General features: G+C 38.4%; 2 protein-coding genes across 3 annotated transcripts in view; both read left to right on the forward strand.

Moving 5' to 3' along the window:
- The window catches only part of LOC124068673 (complement C3-like), a 40,804-nt gene extending 18,745 nt beyond the window's left edge, over nt 1–22,059 (forward strand). The window contains exons 32-43 of one of the 2 annotated variants that reach the window (XM_046407079.1): nt 97–252; nt 366–428; nt 534–615; nt 747–795; nt 2,421–2,511; nt 2,637–2,726; nt 2,818–2,920; nt 3,102–3,191; nt 4,000–4,092; nt 4,221–4,304; nt 4,446–4,590; nt 4,842–5,373. In XM_046407079.1, the coding sequence (XP_046263035.1) occupies nt 97–252; nt 366–428; nt 534–615; nt 747–795; nt 2,421–2,511; nt 2,637–2,726; nt 2,818–2,920; nt 3,102–3,191; nt 4,000–4,092; nt 4,221–4,304; nt 4,446–4,590; nt 4,842–4,983 (1,188 nt within the window). In that variant the 3' untranslated portion in view covers nt 4,984–5,373. Of the gene's footprint in view, nt 1–96; nt 253–365; nt 429–533; nt 616–746; nt 796–2,420; nt 2,512–2,636; nt 2,727–2,817; nt 2,959–3,101; nt 3,192–3,999; nt 4,093–4,220; nt 4,305–4,445; nt 4,591–4,841; nt 5,374–21,834 lie in introns of those variants that run through there. The other variant, XM_046407088.1, reaches the window with a different exon arrangement.
- On the forward strand, nt 7,471–24,424 carry LOC124068664 (complement C3-like). Its single transcript, XM_046407067.1, has 43 exons — nt 7,471–7,630; nt 8,499–8,694; nt 8,820–8,982; nt 9,236–9,324; nt 9,722–9,810; nt 10,494–10,576; nt 10,685–10,772; nt 10,960–11,062; nt 11,177–11,297; nt 11,523–11,638; nt 12,054–12,200; nt 12,373–12,472; nt 12,676–12,770; nt 12,859–13,050; nt 13,219–13,374; nt 13,691–13,820; nt 14,423–14,491; nt 14,710–14,907; nt 15,032–15,152; nt 15,258–15,346; nt 15,497–15,636; nt 15,717–15,929; nt 16,506–16,569; nt 16,673–16,762; nt 16,962–17,168; nt 17,539–17,614; nt 17,749–17,908; nt 18,017–18,112; nt 19,167–19,317; nt 19,820–19,905; nt 20,159–20,236; nt 20,377–20,532; nt 20,654–20,716; nt 20,843–20,924; nt 21,067–21,115; nt 21,302–21,392; nt 21,512–21,601; nt 21,694–21,796; nt 21,984–22,073; nt 22,960–23,052; nt 23,181–23,264; nt 23,656–23,800; nt 24,058–24,424. Exons 1-43 carry the CDS (start codon nt 7,554–7,556, stop codon nt 24,197–24,199), a joined length of 4,971 nt encoding a protein of 1,656 aa, XP_046263023.1. The 5' UTR covers nt 7,471–7,553; the 3' UTR covers nt 24,200–24,424.
- The last annotated feature ends 1,330 nt before the right edge of the window (nt 24,425–25,754 follow it).

Consider the following 25,754-nt stretch of genomic DNA (forward strand, 5'->3'; position numbering starts at 1 on the left):
TAGCTGCACATCTTTTTTGTTCATCTGGGCCTCTAACATATTAACCTAAGATTTGTTTTGCCCCTCTCCCTCCCTCTCTCTCGTTCTTCTCAACAGGCTACCATAATGGTGTACCAGGCTGTAGCTGAGTACTGGGCCACTGCTAAAGAACCAGAATATGATCTGAATGTGGACATTTTGTTACCTGGCAGGTCAAAACCTGACAGGTACAACTTTAACAGGGAAAACCACTATGCCACAAGAACATCTAAAGTGAGAACACACACACACTCACACAAACCACTACTCACTGGCTCATTAATGTCATCTTTCCTTCTGTTGATCATTATGTGTGTCCATGTGTGTGTGTGTTTAAATTCCCACAGCTCAAAGATATAAATCAGAATGTGAAAGTGACTGCCACAGGCACTGGAGAAGCAACACTGACAGTAAGTAAAATATTTGCTATTTTCTTCTGTTTTTTCCTTCTGTGGACTATAAAACAGACCCATTAGCTTATCACATACCAATATGCACTTTTATGCATGTGACAGATGGTGTCATTGTATTACGCTCTGCCCAAAGAAAAGGAAAGTGACTGTCAGAATTTCAACTTGTCAGTGCAGCTCCTCCCAGGTAACTTTATTATCAGTTTATCTATTTGTCCACTTGTTGCAGTCTATTTTGTTTGCTTGTCTGCTATTCTGTTTTATGCTTTCTATCCATTGGAACTAACTTAATGCTTAATTATTATTTTGTTAATGCAGAGAAACCCGAAGACAATGAGATGATATACAGGCTGAAAATAGAGGTTTTGTAAGTATGATCAATAAGTCATAATGATGAGCATTACAGTAACATGGTTGCACATTATTGCCTACATGCCTACAGAACATTAGCAGCTATGGCTTCTACATTGGTTACCGCTATCACCTAATAGCAAGATGATTCCAGGTTTGAATCCCGGTCTGGGCCCTTCTGTGCAGAGTTTGCATATTCTCTCTGTGCCTGTGTGGGTTTTCTCTGGGCACTCTGGTTTATTCACATAGTCCCAAAAAATACTCATTAGGTTAGTCATTAGGTTTGGTTATTAGACCTAACCTCGTCCATAACCGGTTATCTCGCCCATAGTCAGTTGCGATAGGCTCCAGCCCCGCTGCGACCCTCATGGATAAGCGGCATAAGAAATGGATGGATGGATGCTTCTTTGACTTTCATGTTAATATGAGTTAACTATTCATGGAACTACTGCAAATGGCAACTAGCAGCCACCAGAACCGCATCTGTCATGCCAAAGCTTCTCGGCTACTGAACTACTGAATTCAGAAAACGTATACATCTAACATTACCATTGCACAGGCCCATTCCTTCATTCCCTCCTGGAGTATAAGCTTATGTTCCAATTCCATCCTCCCTACTCTGTGGACCCACCATCAAACCAACTATTGTACTGGCTCAATACAACAATTGTACTGACTCTCAAACTACATCATCATCATCATCGTGGAATCAGCGGTTAGGGTGTCGGACCCGTAACCGGTGGATCGCTGGTTCGATTCCCCGTCCCGGTGTCCATGGCTGAGGTACCCTTGAGCAAGGTACCTAACCCCCACTGCTCCCCGGGCGCTGCACGCGGTCGCCCACTGCCCCGGGTTTGCTGTGTGTGTGTGCGCACGTCACTTGGGTGGGTTAAATGCAGAGAACAAATTTCGTTGGAGTGAGTTCCCTCCAATGACAAAATATGTCACTTTCACTTTCACATCTTTAGATATACCATTAATTTATTAATTTTAACAAGATGTCTGACACTCTTCAGTTTCCATGAGATGGAAATCCTCATTCTAATCTCCTGGCCAATACAATTTCAAGTCACCACAAGTGTACTATTGATCTTGTTGGTCTGTGTTCTCCAAGTGCTCTTCTAGTCGGAGAATGAATTTATAGTTTTTGCGATCACTGCAAAATCAACATATTTTCTGCTGTCACTCTTGATGTATATTCCACTCATGCACTCATGTGGTTATCTTAACATATATAAATATGCACCAACTGACCTAGACCAATTCATAAATAAGAGATGTCCTCTAAAAAACAAGGTCTTTGTTTTTCCAGTTTAAGTGCCAGCTGTTTCATGGACAGAGTTACAGAGTTATGAGATCTTTTTCAAGGCCAAGACTTTCTTCATCAAAAGTCTATTATCATCATTTTTAGTTATCCTGCCCTTCATGTCCCAGATTTCCCTATCTGCACCTACTTGTCAGCATCAGAAAAATTATGATGTTGTAAACTTATTCAACATTCTTTTGAATGAGCTTTCATACCCATTTTCGCTCATGTGAGCTGTCCATTACCACTGGTTTATCAACATCTGAAAATCTTAAAGGATAGTTGATTTGTCATTTAATATAGGAGATTTCTTTCTTATTCCCCATCTTCTTCAGATATAAGGACAAGGACCGTGATGCAGCTATGTCAATTTTGGATATTGGCTTGTTAACTGGATTCACAGTGAACACAAATGACCTGGACTTAGTAAGAACTGTTACAGACACACACATCCCCACATACAGCTCAAAAGTCAGTGTTGATGGGTTGAAGAAACACGTTTTGTTGCCTGGTTGTCTCATATGTGCCTTAACGTGTGTGTGTGTGTGTAGTTGTCCAAAGGACGAGCCCGAGTGATTTCAAAATATGAGATGAACACAGTCCTGTCAGAGAGAGGCTCCCTCATCATCTACCTGGATAAGGTAAGACATCAGTGTTTCCTGCCTTTATACTTTTCCTCTCTGCCTTGTTCTTTCTTTCTTTGTCTCACCTTTGCTTTCCATCTCTGCACAGGTTTCTCACACACGACCAGAAGAAATCACATTTAGGGTCCATCAGAAACTGAAAGTGGGCGTCTTACAACCAGCTGCTGTGTCAGTCTATGAATACTATGACCGTGAGTCTCAGAGACACTTGGAAACATATGCTGCATACATGGGTTTCATGATTTTTTTCCTTGCCAAAAATAGGTGTCACTGTAGATAATGAATAAGTACATTTTCAAATTATTTCATGTGCATTTTTTGTTTCTGAGATACATTTAAATATATTTCAAATATCTTTCTTTCCTTTTGCAGAAACACATTGTGTGAAATTCTACCATCCAGAGAGGAGAGCTGGACAACTACTGAGACTCTGTAGGGATGATGAATGCACATGTGCTGAAGGTAAACAGGATTATGTCCCTCTGATGACTTAATTCATATGCTGTAAAAATAATTTTGTTACAGCTGACACTTTTCAACTAATACCTACAAACAATGCTAGCATTCTAGACTGATCAGTTGTTTATCATTTGTAAACTGCAGCAGTTTGTTATTGTCCCTCAATAAATTGGTACAATAAGACTGAAAGAAGATTAAACAAGAGTCTACAGTCATGCCACTGGCTCTGAGAGGTTTTACTTGTACACAGCAGCACTTTGAACTAAATACTTTTGTCAGCATGCTAACATGCTAAAGTGACTATGTTCAAGAATTTCCCTCCAGGGATTAATAAAGGAATTCTGATTCTGATTCTGATTTTGATGTTAATATGCTGATGATAAGTTGATAAAATCCTTATCATTTTCACCATTTTAATTTAGCATGTAAGCATGCAAAGAAAATGTGCTTGATTTTGCCAGTATTTGGGCATAAAAAAAACATTGCACAAATTAAAGTTGGTGCTACAAAAGTTTAAAAAAAAAGCCAAAAAATGTCCATGATGATATCACTAGGATTTTTGTAAGACTTTGGAAATCTTTTATTAGAGCTACCAAAGGCAATATACAACTCCATTCTCAGGCTAAGTTGTACTATTTGTTGTCAAGGAAACTAAGCTTTATGTGTGGTAATGGTACCACCAGTAAAGTGACCATTTAAGATCTGATGAAAAACATTGTTTCGGAATTTTGTTTACAGTTGATAAGCAACATAATCATCTCAGCTTGATGTTTAGTTGTATGTTTATTTTGTGAATATTGTGTATTTCCAGAGAATTGCAGTATGCAGAAGAACGGCAAAATCAGCAATGATGAGCGCACAGCTAAGTCGTGTGAGACGACTCCAACCAGCAAAATAGATTTTGGTAAGAGAATGTAAATGAACTGCATTTATATAGTGTTTTTATTCAAAATGGATGTGTGTGAGAAAGATCAAGAGAATAAGTTATCAAAGTAGAGAGTGGGCTAACAATCTGCATTTATCTGTCCACAGTGTACAAAGTGAGAGTGGAACAATTTATAGACAGTTTGTCCACTGACATTTACAACATGCGGGTACTGGAAGCCATCAAGGAAGGTGGGTATTTACCTTTGAAAAGATTTTTTAGTGTTGAGTGTTTCCAGTCTTTATGATAAGCTATATTAGCCAGCTGCTGGCTTCATATTACCTTACTGTTGAATTGTTTCTTCTCTCTCCTCTCTTAAATTTTATTTACAGGAAGTAGTGATGTGGGTGCACGTGGTCAACTGCGAGCATTCCTCAGTTATCCACACTGCAGAGAGTCTATAGATCTGAGAGAAGGCAAAACCTACCTTATCATGGGGACGTCCAAAGATATTCACAGAGATGAACAACATCAGTCGTAAGTTTGTTCCTTGACTGAATCTGTGCTGTGTGTGCACCACCTGCACAACATGGTGTCCATCAAAATATTTTAACTGCTTTCTAAATCAAATTTGCCTTTCTTGTACTCTAGTTTAAATGTGAATGTTTCTATCGAGTACTTAAATGTTTCATGCAGAAACAATGTGAGTTAGTCTTTTTCACGTTGTGTTGCAGAGTGTTATAGATATCTGACCACATGAAGACCATTTTACACTTTGCTTTCCTCAGGTATCAGTATGTACTCGGTGAGAGAAGCTGGATCGAGTACTGGCCCACAGAAGCAGAGTGTCAGTCTGAGGAACACAGACCTACCTGTTTGGGCATGGAGGAGCTGGAACAGCAGTATGCACTCTTTGGATGTCAGCAGTAATGAAACTCAAAGAAATCAAATGTTGTCTTTTTTTCCCCCCAAATTATTATTTTTTTGTTTGCATTATTCTTATGTAAAACTTTCATTGCTCTGAAATGGTTACAAGTTACAGTGTTGTACTGCACTGATTAAAACATCATGTCTCACTGTCTTTGTCTTATATACAAATAAACTTTTGGTTATGTTGACTACTGTATAATCATCCTTGATAAGTTCAGCTAGAAATTGAAGTTTAATTATAATATTTGAATATTTGATCGTGTTGAGGTCATTGGAGTGATGCATGCAAAGTGTAAAACAAATCTTCATTTGCATATAACAAAAGGAAATTAAAAAAGCTGTGGAATAAATGTGAAATTTTCAAATAAAAGTCTCCTGATATAAATAAAAGTCATTTTGAAAAATTGTTCTCTTTGAAATAAAAACATATTTCTGTATTTTTAAGCATATTGACTCATTTATATATATTTATTCCCATTTATTTATTTCAGGATTTATTTTATGGGAATATTTATTTATTTAATATTGCTCCACTGCAATACATTTTGGAGGCAAATATTGTACTTTTCACTTTACTGCATTTATTTAACTTCAGTTACTAGTTACTTTGCAGATTCAGATTATTCAGTGTTGACAGGGTATTACTACACATCACAAATAACCTGTTACATAGTGTTGTGGGAACAAACAAAATGCTAAATATCGGCCTTTTCCTTTGTTTTTGTCTTTTTCAAAATTTTGTATTTGTTTGAAGACATTGAGCTCTGAACAGAGAGTATCTGGGCTGATTGTTTTTACCTTGACAAACAAATCGTCACTGAGGCATCATGAGGGGCAAGGTTTAACATTTAGAGAAAAAGTCCTTGTATGAGTTTAGAGGTTGTGGTGTGGCAAGACAATCTGTTTTCTGATATGGCTTATGTATTACTCATCAAATACACTTGGATCATGTCGAAATAGTTGGAGTCCTGACATACAGAACAAAGACACACTGTGGCTGCTGGCTGAACTTATCATAAGTTAAAAGAAATCAGTATAGAGTCATCCACAATGTCTTTGAGTTACACAGAAGATCCTTTCATGGCAGATTTGAAAAGAACATTAGAATTGACTTTTCAACCAAAAGGTTCACGGTTGCTATAAATATGACCAAATGGTAACTTTATTAGTTTTTGAATAGTCCACAAAATGTGCACTTTGTAATGAATGAGAATGAAAATGCCGCTATTAAGTAATGCATGTTGTGGCCATACCACACATACAGTTTGTACGTTTGAAGGAATACGTTGGTGAGACATAGTTTGACATTTTGGGAAATATAGAACTTTTTCCATTTTTCCTCCAGAAGGTTCACTGTGCTGCAATTGTGGCTAACTGTCCACTATCTCTTTCTTATTGATAGCTCACAAGATGAGCACTTTGTAATGATTGTGAACTGAATGCTCCTAAGATGTCTGGGATTATCTGTGATAAAAGCAACATTATAAACTTAAAAGAAACAAAAATGCTAAGTAGCCTATACAAAGAAATTGCGGCCATAACACGCTTACAGTTTGTGTGTTACTCGAAGGAACAGTTTGACATTTATTTGCTTTCTTTTCCAGAGTTAGATGAGAAGATCACTACCATTCCTATGTTTGCTAAATACTGTAGTTGGTTAACTTAGCTATAGCTTAACCTAAACAGCTAAGCAAGCTCTGTTCAGAGCACTAGATATAAACAAGAACCAAAGCAAAAAAAGTTTACATGTTTTCACAGATTTTGCATGGAACACATTCAGTTTAATGCAAATGAATAATTAATCAGTCTGCAAATAATATCTCACGGTGGGGGTGCCTGTAGAGATTAAAGTGGCAATTATAAAACAATGGGGTCCATCAATTAGCAAATTCTGTCATTCTCCAGACAGTTAAAAGATGAAAAAGCACTTTACAACATTCATTCCTATCACTAAATGCACTGAACCACAGAAAAATCAACATACTTTCAAAAAATAAAGAGTACAATTTCGGAAATCAACAACAAACTATTAAAGTTGCAGAGTACAATTATTTTAACCAGATCATCATTGGAGGAACTTCCCTGCTGCTGAAACTCCAAAAGCTTATCAGAAATTACACAATTTTCAACCCACTAGTTGCCTGTGTGTGTGCATGTTCAATATGTATGATTATGTCTAACAACATTGATTCAGCATTCTCAGAATAGGAATTATGAAATTCCGGAACAGAAACAAAAGGAACACATCATCTTAGAAAACATCATGAATGAAAAAGCTGTGATTTACTGTAATTTTGCAGTAAACTGTGTGCTCAGAAGTTAGTCAGGCATGTAAACCCTCATTGATTTTCTACTGTTTATCTTTTTCCTCAGAGAATAGATAACGAACAGTTTCTCAACTGCTGCTGGGAAATCATGTGTTTGTGTGTTTGTTGACGTGTCTACAGAAAGTCTTTGGGAGGAGGTAATGAAATACAGTGGAGGTGCAGGAGGAGGGAGAAGAGTGAATAAATGGAGGGAGCTACAGAGTGACAGCCTACACTGACAGCAGATCCAGATCAGGAAGGAGGATGAGTAGGACTCTGCTGTGGCTGACGGCCTCTCTGGCCTTTGCTTCTCTCACTTTTCTGGCTGATGGAGCTCCACTGTAAGTACACCAGTGTTACCTTTACACATTACCCTCTGCTAGGAAACAGTTGAAATGTGCACTTTGTTTGTTCAGCTTCATGAAGACGAAGAATAATAGCAATCGATATGTGTATAGTATAATATTAATTTGACTTAATCCTTGTCTTATACCATGAGGATCTGTAGTCCATTTTGCAGTTTGTTGAGTCAAGCTGATGTGATTTTTCAAATTATTCCAGGAAGTTTGCATAAATTTTGAGTTTACATAGTGAAGTATCACATCAGACACAGCAAACAGAATGTAGAACTATGATGAAATGTTGCATTGATCCAAGGCTGGAGCGTAATCAAAATAATCACTAGGTCACTCATTGCGTGTGAAGTCCATGCTTTTCTTGGCAACTTATGTAAAATTAAATGAAACTCATTAGTTCTTCAGGGTCTATGGCTCTCCTTTTTATTTCTTATGTTTAAAAAAAAAAGTTCCTCAGGGTTTGTGGAAGTGATCCTGAAGTTGGAGAAGCCCTCCCAGAGGTTGCCAAGATAAACTTGAGAACTTTTCTGTTTCATAAAATCATCCAATAATTTTTACATTTTTACTGGAAATGTTCCCCCCAATAGGCACCTAAAAATCATTAACTGTGAACAAAATTTAACAGTAAACTCCACTCATTTTCAGTAGCCCCAGTACTTGTGAGCACATTTTTCTTCATTTTAAGGAGTCTCACACACACACACACACACACACGCACACACACCAAACCTTCCAACAGTATGTCTATAATTTGTAGTGCCTGAAATGTGGATAATAAAAAAACTACACATGGCTTTTTGTGTGCAGTGAATACAGACCATTAGTGTGTTTCTCTTTCAATGATGTTTTGCAGGCAGGTGATGTCTGCCCCCAACTTGTTGCGGGTAGGAACAGAAGAAAACATCTTTGTGGAGTGTCAAGACTGTACAGGAAATGACATCCCAGTTACCATCAAAGTGATGAACCATCCAACCAAATCCACACAGCTAGCAAGCACATCTGTGATTCTCACAAGTGCAAGAGACTTCCAGGAACTTGGAAAAATTACGGTATATGAAAGAGTTATTTTATGTGTTACTGTTTAGGTTTATTTCTGTCATCATCACAAACAAGGGCAAGAAATGCCGAACCCAGCCTCTCATGTACTGCCTCTGTTTCTGCATGCTGGTTTCAGATTCCTGCCGGTGACTTCAATAGGGATCCCACCGTTAAGCAGTATGTGTACCTGCTAGCTGAGTTCCCTGACCGAGTGCTGGAGAAGGTCGTCTTGGTGTCCTTCCAGTCTGGGTACATCTTCATTCAGACTGACAAGACCCTCTACACCCCCGGAAGCAAAGGTGAGTTCAGTGCTCCATCAGTGTTGAAAAAGAAAAATACCTCTGTGAGAATGTCTCTCACAAGGTAAGATATAACCTGATATTTTGAAATTAATGACCAAACAATAAAATAGAGTAAATACAACATTAGCATTTCGACATAAGTGGAATGGTACTGTCAAGTAGTTTGGTTTTTTTTAAGTCAAATTACTCAAAATGGATACACATGAGTTCAACCATCACCAGGAAAATAAAGTTTTTCTCTCTGTGTCAGTTCATTATAGGATGTTTGGAGTGACGCCCCGAATGGAGCCCGTAGAGAGGGATGAAAAAACTGATGCTTCTATTTCCATTGAGATTGTGGTAATGTATTTTGTCTTGGATAAATGCAGAATTAGATGTACTATTTTATAATGAATTGTAAGCACAAAGCCCCTTGATGAGATGAGATGTTATTTTGGTTTAATGAGATTAAACCAAAATAATAAGAAGACATCCTCAGAACCTTGTATCATTGTAGTTTATGTGTCTGCCTCCAGTAATACCAGTCTTATCACTTGCTGTTAAAGTAAATGTATATTTCCTTTTATAGGCTGTGTCACACTATGAACACAGCCTCTGTGGAAGATAGAAATTTTAGAAATAGCTGAAAAAATCTAGATGCTAACCAGGTTCAAAATTATAGTGTGGATTTCCTTAATCAATTTGTAAGCTGGCATAGCTCACTGCTAATGGATGTTCAATATGGTTGTATTTTTAGACCCCTGAAGGCATCATTTTACCCGTTGATCCAGTCTCTCTCACATCAGGGATCCACTCTGGAGATTACAAACTGGGTGACATTGTCAGGTGAGTATCTTATCTAAATTAAATTTGGTTCCCCACATTTTATTGCTATATGTTCTGTTGTTCAGTGGTGAATTTATATTTGAACACAGATAGCAGCATGTCTCATTAAATTAGTGTTTGAATTACTGCAGTAATTCCTTGGCTGTTAGATCACAAAGTTGCACTTATCTCAGGGCAAAGATGAAAAAGCTGCTTGGTAAGATATCATGGCTAGACTAAACTAAATCTAAATTTAGTTAGTTAAATTTTTAGCTGAATTTGGTCTCCAGCTATATCTGTAATCTGTAATTGAAAAATCACATTTTCTGATAAACCAACATCTTGGTATTTCATTTTATCACATAACTAAATGAGACATTAGACGTACAGAACCAGCTTAACTAAACAAGACCTGTAACTAGACAGACTATAGCAGCAACATCTTTGGTGGATATTTTGTCACATTTTATTGATCTAATGTTGCTTGACATTAAATACCTCATTTGTTCTCATTTCACTCTCCATATAAGCATAAAATCCTTTGTAAGAGCCCTTTTGTGAGACTTCACAGAGCCTGAAGTCTGATTTGTGTGTTTTTCAATCTCTAAATGTTTTGAATATTTAAAGTTTTGTTGTTGTTGTTTTGTCTTTTTGTTTGGTTGTTTGTTTTTTGCTTGGTTCTATTAATGTTTTCTTGTGTGTAGTCCTGGACTGTGGAAGGTGGTGGCTAAGTTCCACAGCAACCCACAGCAGAGTTACTCTGCAGAGTTCGAGGTTAAAGAATATGGTAAGTAACCTCATTACTCACCTCACCTGCACTGTTGTTTGTATAAATCTACTACATTCACATCATTCACCTGACTGGACACAAAATTAAATGTTTTCAATTTTTCAGTGCTACCCAGCTTTGAGGTGAAATTGACGTCTGTGAGCCCCTTCTTCTACGTGGACAGTGCAGACCTCACTGTCAACATCAAAGCTACGTACGTTCAAGTTTTATAGCTTGTAGTTTAATTGGCGGATTGATAGGAGGAAAAGAAAATCAAAGGTGTTTTCTAGAAGTTGTGTTGGGACTCTTTTAGCCTGTTAGCCATCTGTTACATTTTTTGACTACCCTGTTTTTAACTCATTAGTACATTAGGTTTTACATGACTTTCTCTGATGTTCTAGGTATCTGTTTGGTGAAGAGGTGGATGGGATGGCCTACGTGGTGTTTGGGGTTATACAAGATGGTCAGAAAAGGTCTTTTCCAGGTTCTCTTCAGAGAGTACAGGTGAACACACACTTACTCAGTTTGCCAGCTGATTGGTCATGATAATTAAGTACCTACAACGGTTCACTGACTTTATTAGCTACTGTACCCCTGTACTGTGTTTTGTCACATTAGGTTCTGAGAGGTTCTGGAGAGGTCACACTGAAGAGAGAGCAAATTACAGAAACCTTCCAAAACATCCTTGAATTGGTGGGCAGTTCCATATATGTAGCTGTCAGTGTGCTGACGGAGAGCGGTGAGAAAAAGAGATTGTGTGTTTGTTCAATAAGTTTGATCACATGTAATTCATACTAATTTAGCAGCTCAACCCATCTAACTATTTTAGTGACAATAAAAGAGCAGAATGAAATAATCCGGAAGAAAACGAACCCATTAGAGAAAATATAAAAATAAATAAATAAAAGAAAACTTTTGATCAGTTTGTGTGTGAGCATGTTTGTGTTTCTGTATCAACTCACAGGTAGTGAAATGGTGGAAGCCGAGTTGAGAAATATCCAGATAGTCACGTCACCATACGCCATCCACTTCAAGAAAACACCCAAATATTACAAACCAGGAATGTCCTTTGATGTTGCGGTAAAGTACAAGTACTCATCTGTATTTTCATAAATTGACAGCAAAGTTATAGCTATATTTCTGCTACCTTCAATTAAAACTTTCGACTTTACAGAATACACTTCATTAAGAAATATACACAGTATAGACAAAATAATTAAAAAATAAAAATAAAAATCATATCCTGTTTGATATTGCCCAAATATTTCTAAAACATTTGCTGTATTTTGATGAATTTTCATTGTGATGTCACATCAGATTTTACAAAGATTATTATTCTTTATCCTATTAACGATTTGGGTCATTATATATTCCATTTAAGTGAAAGTGATCAGGTAGAGCAGTTTGTTACAACTGCATTTTGTTTGACCTTAAAAGAAGTCTTAAATTTTCAGATGTTTCCTGTTATTTCAGCTGTTTGTGTCTCTGATGGCAGGTTGAGGTTGTGAATCCCGATGAGACTCCTGCAGAAGGTGTCGCAGTGGTGGTGGATCCAGGCCAGGTGAAGGGCTTCACTGCAGCCAATGGCATGGCAAAGCTTACCATCAATACAGAAGCAGGGACCAACAGATTGACAATCACTGTAAGTGTTTTTTTTGTTTTTTTTTACTTTTTTGCATTGCAGCCCATTTGGCGGTAGCTCCCCCAGCTCATTGTTATGGTTCTGCTGCTTACTCGTTTACTGTACAGTATGTGCGCATCTTTTTCAGTTTAACTGTTTGCCAATGATTCCCTGTGTATGTCTTTAATCACAGGCAAAGACCAATGATCTTCGGATTACACAAGAAAGACAAGCATCAGCCTCCATGGTGGCTCTCCCATATACCACCAAAGGCAACAACTACATCCACATAGGTGGGAAACATGCTGAAATTAGACCAGATGGTGAAACAAAAAACTGTGGTGATAATAATAACAATAACTTTATTTATATAGTACCTTTCAAAAACCAGGTTTCCAAAGTGCTTCACAATCTTTTAAAACCATAAAAGTATGTCAGTATATGGCATTATATCTTTTTAGTATGTAGTACTCAGTGCGACATGTCATTTTTGCAGGCGTCGATACAGCTGAACTGGAATTAGGAGACAACCTGAAAATCAACCTTAACCTCAACAGGCAGCCAAATCAAAACAAGGACATCACGTACCTGGTAAAGGATGTTTTACACGCATGTATGTTTGCACAAATGTAACTACTCAAGTTGAATAAGTGTCTAATGTGTAAATTTGTGTCCCCAGATCCTGAGCAGAGGTCAACTGGTGAAAAGCGGCCGTTACAAGACCAAAGGCCAAGTACTGATTTCTCTGATAATCCCCATAGCCAAAGAAATGCTGCCATCATTCCGCATCGTAGCCTACTACCATACAGATGACAATGAAGTGGTAGCAGACTCTGTTTGGGTGGATGTCAAGGACTCCTGCATGGGATCGGTGAGACACACAACACTGATGTAGCAGAGTTTAAGTGGGAAAACAAACACCCACACACAAAAGGACAAAGTTATGTATAAATCTCTAGGACATACTTTTTATGCATGAAACTGCTTTAAGGAATAGAAAACTTCATGGCTGATTCATTGAGTCCCTGCTCACATTTAGCTGAAGCTGGAATCATCGAGACCAGCTCCATCATATGAGCCTCGCAGGATGTTTGGTCTGAAGGTCACTGGAGACCCAGGAGCCACAGTGGGACTGGTGGCAGTTGACAAAGGCGTCTACGTCCTAAACAACAAGCACCGCCTGACGCAGAAAAAGGCAATTTCTTTGTTTCATATTTATCTTTGAAAATATTTTAAAGGCATTTAATTTAAAGACAACATATTATGCTCATTTTCAGGTTCATCTTTTTTATTTTAGGCGTTATGCTTTAATTGAATTATTTAATATTTAAAAATATAAAAATTAATATGATTTGATTTAGGCCCTTCTCTTGAAGAGCCCTCTCCACTCTCCATAAAAGCTGTCTTCTTTGCGTGTACTTTCCACATCTTCATAATAATTACACAGTGTAACCCTATGCCTCATCCTTTTCTATTTCTGAGTTGACATTTTGGACTTCCACTTTGCTCAGGTGTGGGACACAGTAGAGAAGTATGACACAGGCTGCACACCAGGTGGAGGGAAGGATGGTATCAGTGTGTTTTCCGATGCTGGGCTGTTGCTCGAGTCCAACACGGCTTCTGGAACTCCCTATAGACAAGGTGACACTACTTACCTCCGCTGAACATACACCGCATGAGGCTTTAATATTGTACCAAAGAAATATTTGTAGTTCAGTGAAGCAGGTGTAGAAGTCTGGGGTTTTCTTATTTATCACAATGCTTTGAGTGCTTTTTTTGTTGTTGTTTTAGATATAAGGACAAAAGAAGAAATGCATCTCCAAAATTCTTTAAATTCAGTTTACTTTATGCCATGAAAATTGTTCCAAACAAAGTTTTGGAAATGACCTGATGTAGCTAAACTTTCACTGTAATTAATGTGTTGTGAACACCACAAAGTTCTATTTACCACCTCAATTTTGGGGTCTCAGCAACAGATATCAGAAACTATATATGCATAAAAACAAAATAGATAATTCCACCAGTGGTAGGTGAGATTTTATTTCTTTGGTTCTACTGACCATGAGCATTTTGTATGGGCTATTAAAACATTATCTGCTGTACAATTGAACATCCATTTTCTCATATCCACAACCTATCCCCATGTCCACCCAGATAAATTTTCATTTTATTGAAATAAATTGTCATTTTATTTCCAAAATTGCTTGGTTCTACTAAAGATGTGGTCTGTGTCACATTTCTAGAACTGAAATGTCCGGCCCCAAAAAGGAGAAAACGAAGAAATACTATCTTGGACGTCACCACAAGCTTAGGTAAGACCCACATCTCTAAACAAGTTAGTAACCACATATTCAGTCATCATCTGCCAGATTGTTCAGACATTTAAATTTTGGCTTCTTATATCATTGACTTTCACAATACTTGTCTTTGCCATCACCTGTATAAGCAGAAAAGAGAGCTAAGCTATTGTTTTTTCAGTTTTTCTTTTTCCTTTCCTATCCCTCCTCCTCACAACCCCCTTTCTTTCCAGTGAGTCAATATAAAGACAAAGTACAACGTGACTGTTGTTTGGATGGCATGAGGGACATTCCTGTTTCATACAGTTGTGAGAGACGTAGCGAGTACATCATGGATGGTGCAGCCTGTGTCGAGGCCTTCCTGCACTGCTGCAAGGAGATGGAAAGCCAGCGATCTGACAGGAAGGAGGATAACCTCCAGCTGGCTCGCAGTAAGAAACAGGGGCATGGGAAGGAGGGAAGCTTGATGTGGTTATTATACATACTCGTACCGGTAGTTAGAACACAATCGCTGCATCCGAATGACAAGTAATCACCTTTTTGATGACACTTTAGGTGAAGAGGATGACAACAGTTACATGGACAGCAATGAAATTACTTCTCGCACTCAGTTCCCTGAAAGTTGGCTGTGGTCAGATATCAAACTACCTGCTTGTCCTGCAAGAACACCTAACTGGTGAGTTAAAAAAAAAAAGAATACATAATGATAACTTAATTAATGACACCAGCAGGATTTAAAACTACCTTTTACCTATGAATGTGCTAACGCTCTCTGTTCCAGTGACACCACATCACTGGTGAAACATGTTCCTTTGCAAGACTCAATCACAACCTGGCAGTTCACTGGAATTAGTCTGTCAAAAACTCACGGTGAGGATTCAGTGATTAAAATCTGTGTTTTGTCAGTTAGTTGGCTGTACCTCTCCCAGTAACATCTTTGTCAATCCTTACACCTTTTAGTTCTTTCTGTTTCAATGCTTGTTTTTTAAAAAAATATATATACTCCATCCTATCCTTAAGGAATCTGCGTTGGCAATCCATTAGAGGTTATTGTCCGGAAAGAATTCTTCATTGATCTCAGACTGCCCTACTCTGCTGTCCGAGGAGAGCAGATAGAAATAAAAGCAATCCTCCACAACTACAGCCCTGATCCTGCTACCGTAAGTTTGTGTCAATAAGACTGCACTGACATACAACATGTGGCAAAACAAATAAAATAAAACTTTGTCTCCTTTTGAAGGTGAGAGTGGACCTCACTGAGGAGGCCCATGTATGCAGTTCTGCCTCTAAGCGTGGGAGATATCGTCAGGAAGTCAAAATTGGGGCCCAGACTACACGATCGGTACCCTTTATCATTATCCCCATGAAGGAAGGACAATATCGCATTGAGGTCAAAGCAGCTGTCAAAGATTCATCGCTCAATGATGGAATCATGAAGATGTTGCGGGTGGTGGTAAGGAAAATATTCTCCATGTAGCAGGTTTAGAGCTTTTTTTTTTTTTTTTTACATTAGAACTGGTGAGTTATTGCAATCAAAATGCTGATCTGATATCCTACCAGCAAGACAACTGAACAAGAAATTTGCTATTGTTAAGTTTTAGTTATGTTCAGACACAAAAACTACCTAACTTCATTAGGTTAATGAAAAGATAATTGTCTGGTTTGAAATTTGTGGTAAAGTAAGTACTTTAGTAGTTAAGGTTTGGGAAACCATGGTTTGGGTTTAAATTATGATGGTGACAGTAATAACCTTATATTAAAGGTTAGGGAATGATGTGAATGCTTTCAAAAATAACATTGATTGTTGGTTGGTAATTCCAAATGAACAGGATTAGTAGTAAATTAGCAAAGTGAGAGAAGTATCTTTTTGGGACTTGACTTTGAAGCAAATTTCTGCTATTGGATCTGTAAAAAACAAACAGAATATTTCAGAAGACAAGTCATACTGTATTTCATTACATAACAGCATGTAATGATTATTCAAAAGTATCTGTGATTTCTAAAGTCTGTCCAAACTGTTATTTTCCAGCCTGCAGGTGTGCTGGTTAAATCTCCTCAGATAGTAACTCTAGACCCGAGTAATAAAGGTGTAGGTGAGTTCATCCATTAAACGACGACATTATAGTCCTTTAGTAATATTATGTATTTACTTCTTGCTACCTCATCCCTCAACTTGCCCATGGTGTCTCCCTTTAGGTGGTAAACAAGAAGAAATTATCAACAGTGGAATTCCTAAGAAAGACATGGCTCCAAATACACCTACTAGCACACAGATCTCTGTGACAGGTAAGATGTAATGTTAGAATTGGATAATGTAATCTCATGTAATAAAGGGTCTGGACTATGAACTAGTATAACTTGGCATTGCTTTTATGTGGAAATGACCACCTCAGTGGTTGTAGTGGGCCATGACATGTTTATTTCGTTCTTTCTTTCCATTTGTTGGTAATATTTTGGATTTTTCTGTTTGTGTGTGCATATGCAGGAAGAGAACAAGTATCTGCACTGGTGGAGAATGCCATTAGTGGAAACTCAATGGGTACTCTGATCAAACAGCCTGGAGGCTGTGGAGAACAGAACATGATACACATGACCCTGCCTGTCATTGCAGCCATATATTTGGATAAAACCAACCAGTGGGAAACTGTGGGTTTTCAGAGACGCAATGAAGCCCTCCAACACATCAAGACCGGTAGGTTCATGCAGAAGCATTTACTAGCACAGACAAGTGAAATATCATCAAAGGCCATGTGTAGGATTTTAATATTTCTGAGCTGGCAGAAATGGTACAAAAAATGAAGAAGTGATTGATGACAATTCATATTACCCCTGCCTCAGAGGTCCAGAGGACAAGGACTTTGACAATAAATACCCTGAATGCAACAAGGAGATACACAGACTATTGAAGCTTCAAAGGATTTCAAAGAAATGCTCAAATGCAGTTGGAATAATTGGAAAGATGCTATAAACACCTAAAACAATTTTCAAACTAGCTTGCACAGAAAAGGTTCACAAGAGAGATGAATGGCAGTCAGTAAAAAGTGTGTTTTTTTTGTGTCCAGGCATCAAGAATGAGCTTGCCTACCGTAAACCAGATGGGTCTTTTGCTGTGTGGGCCAATAGACCAAGTAGCACCTGGTGAGGCATACAAACATCAGTGAACTCATGCGCTTCATACTCCAACCCACATCCTGACAATAGGTATTTTTTATGTGCACATAAATTAAACTATAACATCACACCCTCTGCTCTGCTCTCCTCTCCTCTCTAAGGCTGACAGCCTATGTTGCCAAGGTGTTTGCCATGGCCAACAATCTGGTGGCAGTGCAAAGTAACATCATCTGTGACGCTGTTAAGTTTCTGATTCTCAATGCACAACAACCTGATGGCATGTTCAGAGAAGTTGGAAGGGTGTCCCATGGAGAGATGATTGTATGTGCACAGATTTCATTTACACAAATTCTTTATTTTGAATGTTAAATAGTGCAAAATTAAGATGAATTTCCCATCAATAAAAACAACTTGTTTGTCCATGTGTAGGGTGATGTACGCGGCACAGATTCAGATGCCTCCATGACAGCCTTCTGCCTCATTGCCATGCAGGAGTCACGCACACTATGTGCTGCCACTGTTAATGTGAGTACCTCACCCCCATACGGTGGTGTCTCTTTTCTCTTACTTTTTATTTCTTTATTTACTGACTCCACGCTCGGTGGTGCAGTGGTTAGCACTGTTGCCTCATAGCAAGAGGGTTCCAGGTTCGAATCCCGGTCTGGGCCCTTCTATGTGGAGTTTGCATGTTCTCCCTGTGCCTGCGTGGGTTTTCTCTGGGTACTCCGGCTTCCTCCCACAATCCCAAAAACATCCACATTATGTTAATTGGCTACTCTAAATTGCCCCTAGGTGAGAGTGTGAGAGTGTGTGGTTGTTTGTCATTGTGTGTTGGCCCTGCGATTGACTGGGTCCAGGGTGTACCCAGCCTCTCGCCCATAGTCAGCTGGGATAGGCTCCAGCTCCCCCGCGACCCTGACGGATAAGCGTTATAGAAAATGGATGGATGGATGACTCCACGCTAGTGATGATCCTCCTCCCTTAGTTACTGTTTCTGTTCCTGTTGAGTTGTTTGTTGTCTTATGGTACATACAGCAGTTTCTAGTGGTAATGAGGGCAAATTTAGCAATTTCTTTGTGCAGTAAGAGTAGGTTTCATTTGGTCGCTTGTCATTATAGTTATAACGTCTGGGAAAACACCAGATGCTGTGTCAGAGGGAGACAAGTGAAGTTGTCAAATGTGACTAAATGTAATGAAAACAAAACTTCGAAACATTAGCTCATCCAAGATGACATCTTTCTCATCTCGTGCTACATGTCTTTACTGACCCTGATTAAGTGACCTTTAGCTGCAAATATTACATTCTGTGTGTTTTAAATCCAAAACCATAAAGATACAATGAGTCAAACAGAAGTGCCCTCACTAAACAAAAGTTGCAAAAGTTGTACTTGGATAACACAACCTGGTTTCAGCTCATCGACTATGACAACCCTTAACAGAAGCGGATCATTACACTTCATGGATTACTATGCTGTCACATGACACATTTGACAACTTTTTGTGTTCATACTGAGATTCCTGCCATCCATCTGCTCTCCCCTTACTATCTTTTCCGCTCCTTTTGTTCCCTCCTTTCTAGAGTCTGCCAGGCAGCATAGACAAAGCAGTTGCTTACCTGGAGAAGCGTCTACCCAGTCTCACCAACCCTTATGCTGTGGCCATGACATCATATGCCCTGGCCAATGAAAAGAAACTGAACCGGGAGGTCCTATACAGATTTGCTTCCCCAGGTAATTACTGTATGAGTTTAACAGAGCTGTCAATATTATGGTATGATTTGGATGGTATTAAAAATATTGTATGTATGTTGTAAATATGAAATATGTAAATATGTTTGAGGTGATTTAAAAACTGTCTCATTTGCATCGCTGTGATGTTGTTATTTTTGATGATGTTATTTTTTTTCAACCTTTCGACCTTAAAGTCTGGCTCAGTACACACACCAGTCACAAGAATAAAGTAGTTCTTTCATCAGATTAAATCATGTTTTTCACAGGCTGTTTTCCCAGAAACAGAGAAGAAGACAGAGAAGATGTTTATATTAAAACACAATATCTTAATATCTTCTTATCTTAATTTTTCAGATATTGATATCCGATCAAATTATGAAATGAGCACATTTTGCTTTCTTCTTTTTGATTTTTTTTAGATTATTTAGAGGTATTATTGGTGAATGAAGCTTGTTCCAGGAGCGACATAAAAATAAAAAGTTATTGTGTTTATCTCTCTCAGAGTTGTCTCACTGGCTCTCACCTAAGGGACGTGTTTACACACTGGAGGCCACAGCTTACGCTCTTCTTGCCCTGGTCAAGGCCAAGGTAGGCCATCCTCTGTATGTGCCATACATATGGCAGAATTGACAATAAAGTTGACTTTGACTTGACTTTGACTTTGACTACAGGACATGCTGTGACATAGACTCAGAACTTCAGTTCTAAAAACAACATTTGAGAACATCTAGTTCTTGATGATCACAAAAACAAAAATTTCACAAAAAAAATAAAAATAAAAATGAAATGCAAAGTCAGTCACAGAATTTTTCATCTGTTCACTTGTCTTCTGTTAATAAAGTTATTTGAAGATGCCAGACCTGTTGTCAGATGGTTCAACAAACAACAAAAGGTTGGCGGAGGTTACGGATCAACTCAGGTAACAGAATCCTTTACACTGTGCGTCTGGATGTTTTTAGTGCACCTGCACTAAAAACATCAGCAGCTCTTTTTTTTCTTTTTTTTAAAAATCTGGGCCTATAATCTATTCCCTTACAATTTTCTTTTTCCCTGTCACAGGCTACCATAATTGTGTACCAGGCTGTAGCTGAGTACTGGGCCGCTGCTAAAGAACCAGAATATGATCTGAATGTGGACATTTTGTTACCTGGCAGGTCAAGACCTGACAAGTACAACTTTAACAGGGAAAACCACTATGCCACAAGAACATCCAAGGTGACAACACACACACACACACACACACACACACTTACATACACACTGGCTCAGTGATATCATCACGCCTTCTGCTGATCACTATGTGTGCCTGTATGTGTCTGTATTTAAATTCCTTCAGATCAATGATATAAACCAAGATGTGAGGGTGACTGCCACAGGCACTGGAGAAGCAACAGTAACAGTAAGTAAAATATATATTTTCCCAGGTTTTATCCTCTGCTGTTTTTTGGTTTGTCCAAAAGCATATTTTTCCTTGTTTGCCTATTAGCTTATCGCATATCAATGTGCACTTTTGTCCGTGTGACAGATGGTGTCATTGTATTACGCTCTGCCTAAAGAAAAGGAAAGTGACTGTCAGAAGTATAACTTGTCGGTGCAGCTCCTCCCAGGTAACTTTTTGCGGTCATTTTATCTTTGTCTGCTTGTTCTGGTCTATTTTGTTAGCTTGTCTGTTCATCCATTTCACCTGCTTTCTATCCACCTTTCTTTTATGAGTAAAACAAACTAACTAAAGCTGTTTTGTTGCAACAGAGAAAATGGATGAAGATGAGAAGATATACAGGCTGAAAATAGAGGTTCTGTAAGTACAACCAAGAAGTCATAATGATGAGTGTTGAAGTGTAATGTCTTCATCCAGAACATTTTCTAATCAGCTACGGCATCCACAGTCTTTTAGTGCTTCACTACCCTGTTACTGTTATATACCCTGTTACCATATCTCACATGGTGTAGTTTATTAAAATTACTCTGTTCATTTTCTGTCCAGGTATAAGAACAGGGAGCATGATGCAACCATGTCAATTTTGGATATTGGCTTGTTAACTGGATTCACAGCGAACACAAATGACCTGGACTTAGTAAGAACTGTTACAGACACACACATCCCCACATACAGCTCAACAGTCAGTGTTGATGGGTTGAAGAAACACGTTTTTTTGTCTGGTTGTCTCATATGTGACTTAACGCGTGTGTGTAGTTGGCCAAAGGACGTGCCGGAGTGATTTCAAAATATGAGATGAACACAGTCCTGTCAGAGAGAGGCTCCCTCATCATCTACCTGGATAAGGTAAGACATCAGTGTTTCCTGCCTTTATACTTTTTCCTCTCTGCCTTGTTCTTTCTTTCTTTGTCTCACCTTTGCTTTCCATCTCTGCACAGGTTTCTCACACACGACCAGAAGAAATCACATTTAGGGTCCATCAGAAACTGAAAGTGGGCGTCTTACAACCAGCTGCTGTGTCAGTCTATGAATACTATGACCGTGAGTCTCAGAGACACTTGGGAACATATGCTGCATACATGGGTTTCATGCTTTTTTATTTGCTGCTAAACTCACACACAGACCTCACCTAACACTATGGATGGGTAGTGATTACATTTTCATGTTATTTCATGTACATTTTCTGTTGTGACACCTTTTTTTTTTCAAATATCTCTCTTTCCTGCAGAAACACAGTGTGTGAAATTCTACCATCCAGAGAGGAGAGCTGGACAACTACTGAGACTCTGTAGGAATGATGAATGCACATGTGCTGAAGGTAAACAGGATTATGTCCCTCTAATGACTTAATTTATATGCAGATCACTATAAACAACAGCGACATTGTTCCACACAGACTTAAAGCACTGATCAGTTGTTTATGATGTGCTTGTATCATCCCGCATTTCTATAAACTGCAGCAATTTCTTACTGTACCTCGGTAAGTTGGGGCCCTTCAGGCTGAAAGAAGATTAAACAAGAGTGTGCAGCCACATGCCACTGACTCTGAGAGATTGTACCTATACACAGCAGCGCTGTGAAATTAAATGTCAAATTAAAAAATAATTTTTTAAAAAAGATGGTGGAACTATAAAAGTCACAAAGTGATTACAATGTACCCTCAGGAAAACATGTCTGACCCAAATGCCACGGTAATCATCAAATGGAGACATGCCACTAAAAACCAGAAATATCTCCCTGTCAGTGGACATGAAAAGTAAATGGATCTCAGAGTCATCAGAATTCATTCTATCTCTACCATATTTCAAGATTATTGATCCATCAGTTATTGAGGTGTTTCAGTTTGGACCAAAGGGATGTACCCACTGACAGACAAGCAGACAGGCGGGCAGGCAGGCAGGCAGACATACAGAAATTAAAAACAGCGGTCAAACCATGAAGACATAACCAGGATTTTTGCAAGACTTTAGAAAACTCTCAACAGAGCTCCAGCGGACAATATACAACTGCCTTCTGAGGCTGAGTAGTACTATTTGTTGTCAGGTAAACTAACCTTTATGTACTGTTTACCACTAGTATAGTGCTTGTTTAAGATCTGATGAAGAAGGTGGTTGTGGAATTTTGTTTACAGTTGATAAGCAACATAATCATTACAACTTGATGTTTAGTTGTATGTTTATTTTGTGAATATTGTGTACTTCCAGAGAACTGCAGTATGCAGAAGAAGGGCAAAATCAACAATGATGAGCGCACAGCTAAGTCGTGTGAGACGACACCAACCAGCAAAATAGATTTTGGTAAGAGAATGTAAATGAACTGCATTTGTATAGTGTTTTTATTCAATGTATGTATGTGTGAAAAAGATCAAGAGAAAAAGTTAACAAAGTAGAGAGTGTGCTAACAATCTGCATTTATCTGTCCACAGTGTACAAAGTGAGAGTGGAACAATTTACAGACAGTTTGTCCACTGACATTTACAACATGCGGGTACTGGAAGTCATCAAGGAAGGTGGGTATTTACCTTGTACCTGCCTACACTGCACAGCCCCTGATGTTTTCATAATGTCTTTAAGGGCCTTAAAGGTGGAGGTGACACACCATGAATTTGTGGCCTTTTGTGAAATTTCATGGGCCATTTACCTCAGTTGGTGTTTCCTGCCTAATGGAAACATTCTTGGACATTTAAAGGAAAAGCGTATTTTGAGAAATACATTTATTCACTTTCTTGTAGAGAGTTATGTTAGCAAACTGCTGGCTTCATATTATCTTACTGTTGAATTATTCCCTTAAGCATGATTCTGACGGGAATATGTGAGAGTGGTAATATTTTGTACTGCACCGTTATCTAAGTGTTTAACGCTTCAGTTTCTTCTCTCTTCTCTCTTAAATTTTATTTACAGGAAGTAGTGATGTGGGTGCACGTGGTCAACTGCGCGCATTCCTCAGTTATCCACACTGCAGAGAGTCTATAGATCTGACAGAAGGCAAAACCTACCTTATCATGGGGACGTCCAAAGATATTCACAGAGATGAACAACATCAGTCGTAAGTTTGTTCCTTGACTGAATCTGTGCTGTGTGTGCACCACCTGCACAACATGGTGTCCATCAAAATATTTTAACTGCTTTCTAAATCAAATTTGCCTTTCTTGTACTCTAGTTTAAATGTGAATGTTGCTATCAAGTACTTAAATGTTTCATCCAGAAACAATGTGAGTTAGTCTTTTTCACGTCGTGTTGCAGAGTGTTATAGATAGCTGACCACATGAAGACCAAATATATTTTACACTTTGCTCTCCTCAGGTATCAGTATGTACTCGGTGAGAGAAGCTGGATCGAGTACTGGCCCACAGAAGCAGAGTGTCAGTCTGAGGAACACAGACCTACCTGTTTGGGCATGGAGGAGCTGGAACAGCAGTATGCACTCTTTGGATGTCAGCAGTAATGAAACTCAAAGAAATCAAATATTGTCTTTTTTCCCCGTCCAAATTCTTTTTTTTTTCTTTTTCTTTTTTTTTTGCATTTTTCTTATGTAAAACTTTCACTGTTTGGGAATAAAGAGTTGCAAGTTACACTGCTACACTACATCAATTAAAAGGTTATGGTCCTACTCTCAATGTCTGTCTTATATACAAATAAACTTTTGGTTAATGTAACAAAATTCAACAAATTGTGTTTACTGTGATGTTGATGACTGTATAATCAGCTTTGTTCAATTAGAAACCGAAGTTTAATTCAGTCTGAGGTCAGGTCAGCAAAAAATTATACAGAAAAGCGTATTTTGAATCTTGAATAATTAGTGTCAAATCAAAACTCTCATTGTGATCTTTCTCATTTTACTTTTTTATTTCTCTGTATGAAACAAAAACATATAGAAATGTTTTTCTTCATTTTTACTTTTCACACATCAAGTCCAAAATTCAACAACATCGCGAGTAGTTCCTAGCTCTTAGCAGGCTTAAATATATTAAGTACATTGTCGTCATAAAGTTTATGTTCTTAAATACAGCTAGTTTTCTTTCTGTCTGCAAATTGCTATATATTGTTGTGGCTGTAATGGCTCCACCACACAGAGGAAAAAGAAAAGAGGTGAACCCTTGTTTTTCCTCATGCTGTCACAAAGCATAAATATAGATAGATAGACAGATAGATACTTTATTGATCCCGAGGGAAATTCAAGATAGTCCTGCATCACAGAGCATCATCCTTAGTTACTGAAATATGTGATGATGTGAGACATGTAAATTAATATAATAGTGTAAAGGGCACTCTAAAGCAATTAAACCCTACCCTAGGTTTGTTTTGCACCCCACACAAGGAACATATGAAAGTATTATACACAGCTTGAAATGATAAACAATAGTAGTATAGTAATAGTTAATTGTTGATAGCATTTCCCATTTGCAGCTCCGCCTGTCTAATTGAATTGAATTGAATTCACTTCAGTTTATTTATATAGCGCCAAATGACAACAACAGTTGTCTCATGAAACTTTCCAATTAGAGCAGGTTGAGACCAAACTGTTTAATTTGATTTTTAGAGAGACAACAAAACTCCCATCAGCGAGCACTGGCGAGGAAAAAGTTCCTTTTCGATGGCAGAAACCTCGGAGCAGACCCTGGCTCAATGTGGGTGGCCATCTGCCTTGAATGGTTTGGTTGAGAGAGAGAGAGAGAGAGAGGGACAGAGAGAGAGAGAGAGAGAGAGAGAGGGAGAGAGAGAACGTGAGGGCAGGAGATTGTGGCGAGTGGTACATAGACAGAGATGCATAACAACAGCGATAACAACGGAGTATTGGAATGACAATGACAGGTGACTCGCACAGCCTCAGTCGCTTAATCACCTCGTCCATTGTGTGTGTGTCTCTCTGTGACATAAGTTAAACATAAAGCTAGCTAGCTCATCACGTCTCAGTCTAAAGTGTACACTCAAAAATACAGAGACGACTGAGAATCAAAATCATACTCAAAAGGCAAAGTCTTATTACAGTTCCACCCAAA

This window comes from Scatophagus argus, chromosome 2 (assembly GCF_020382885.2).
Source record: "Scatophagus argus isolate fScaArg1 chromosome 2, fScaArg1.pri, whole genome shotgun sequence".
NCBI lineage: Eukaryota > Metazoa > Chordata > Actinopteri > Scatophagidae > Scatophagus > Scatophagus argus.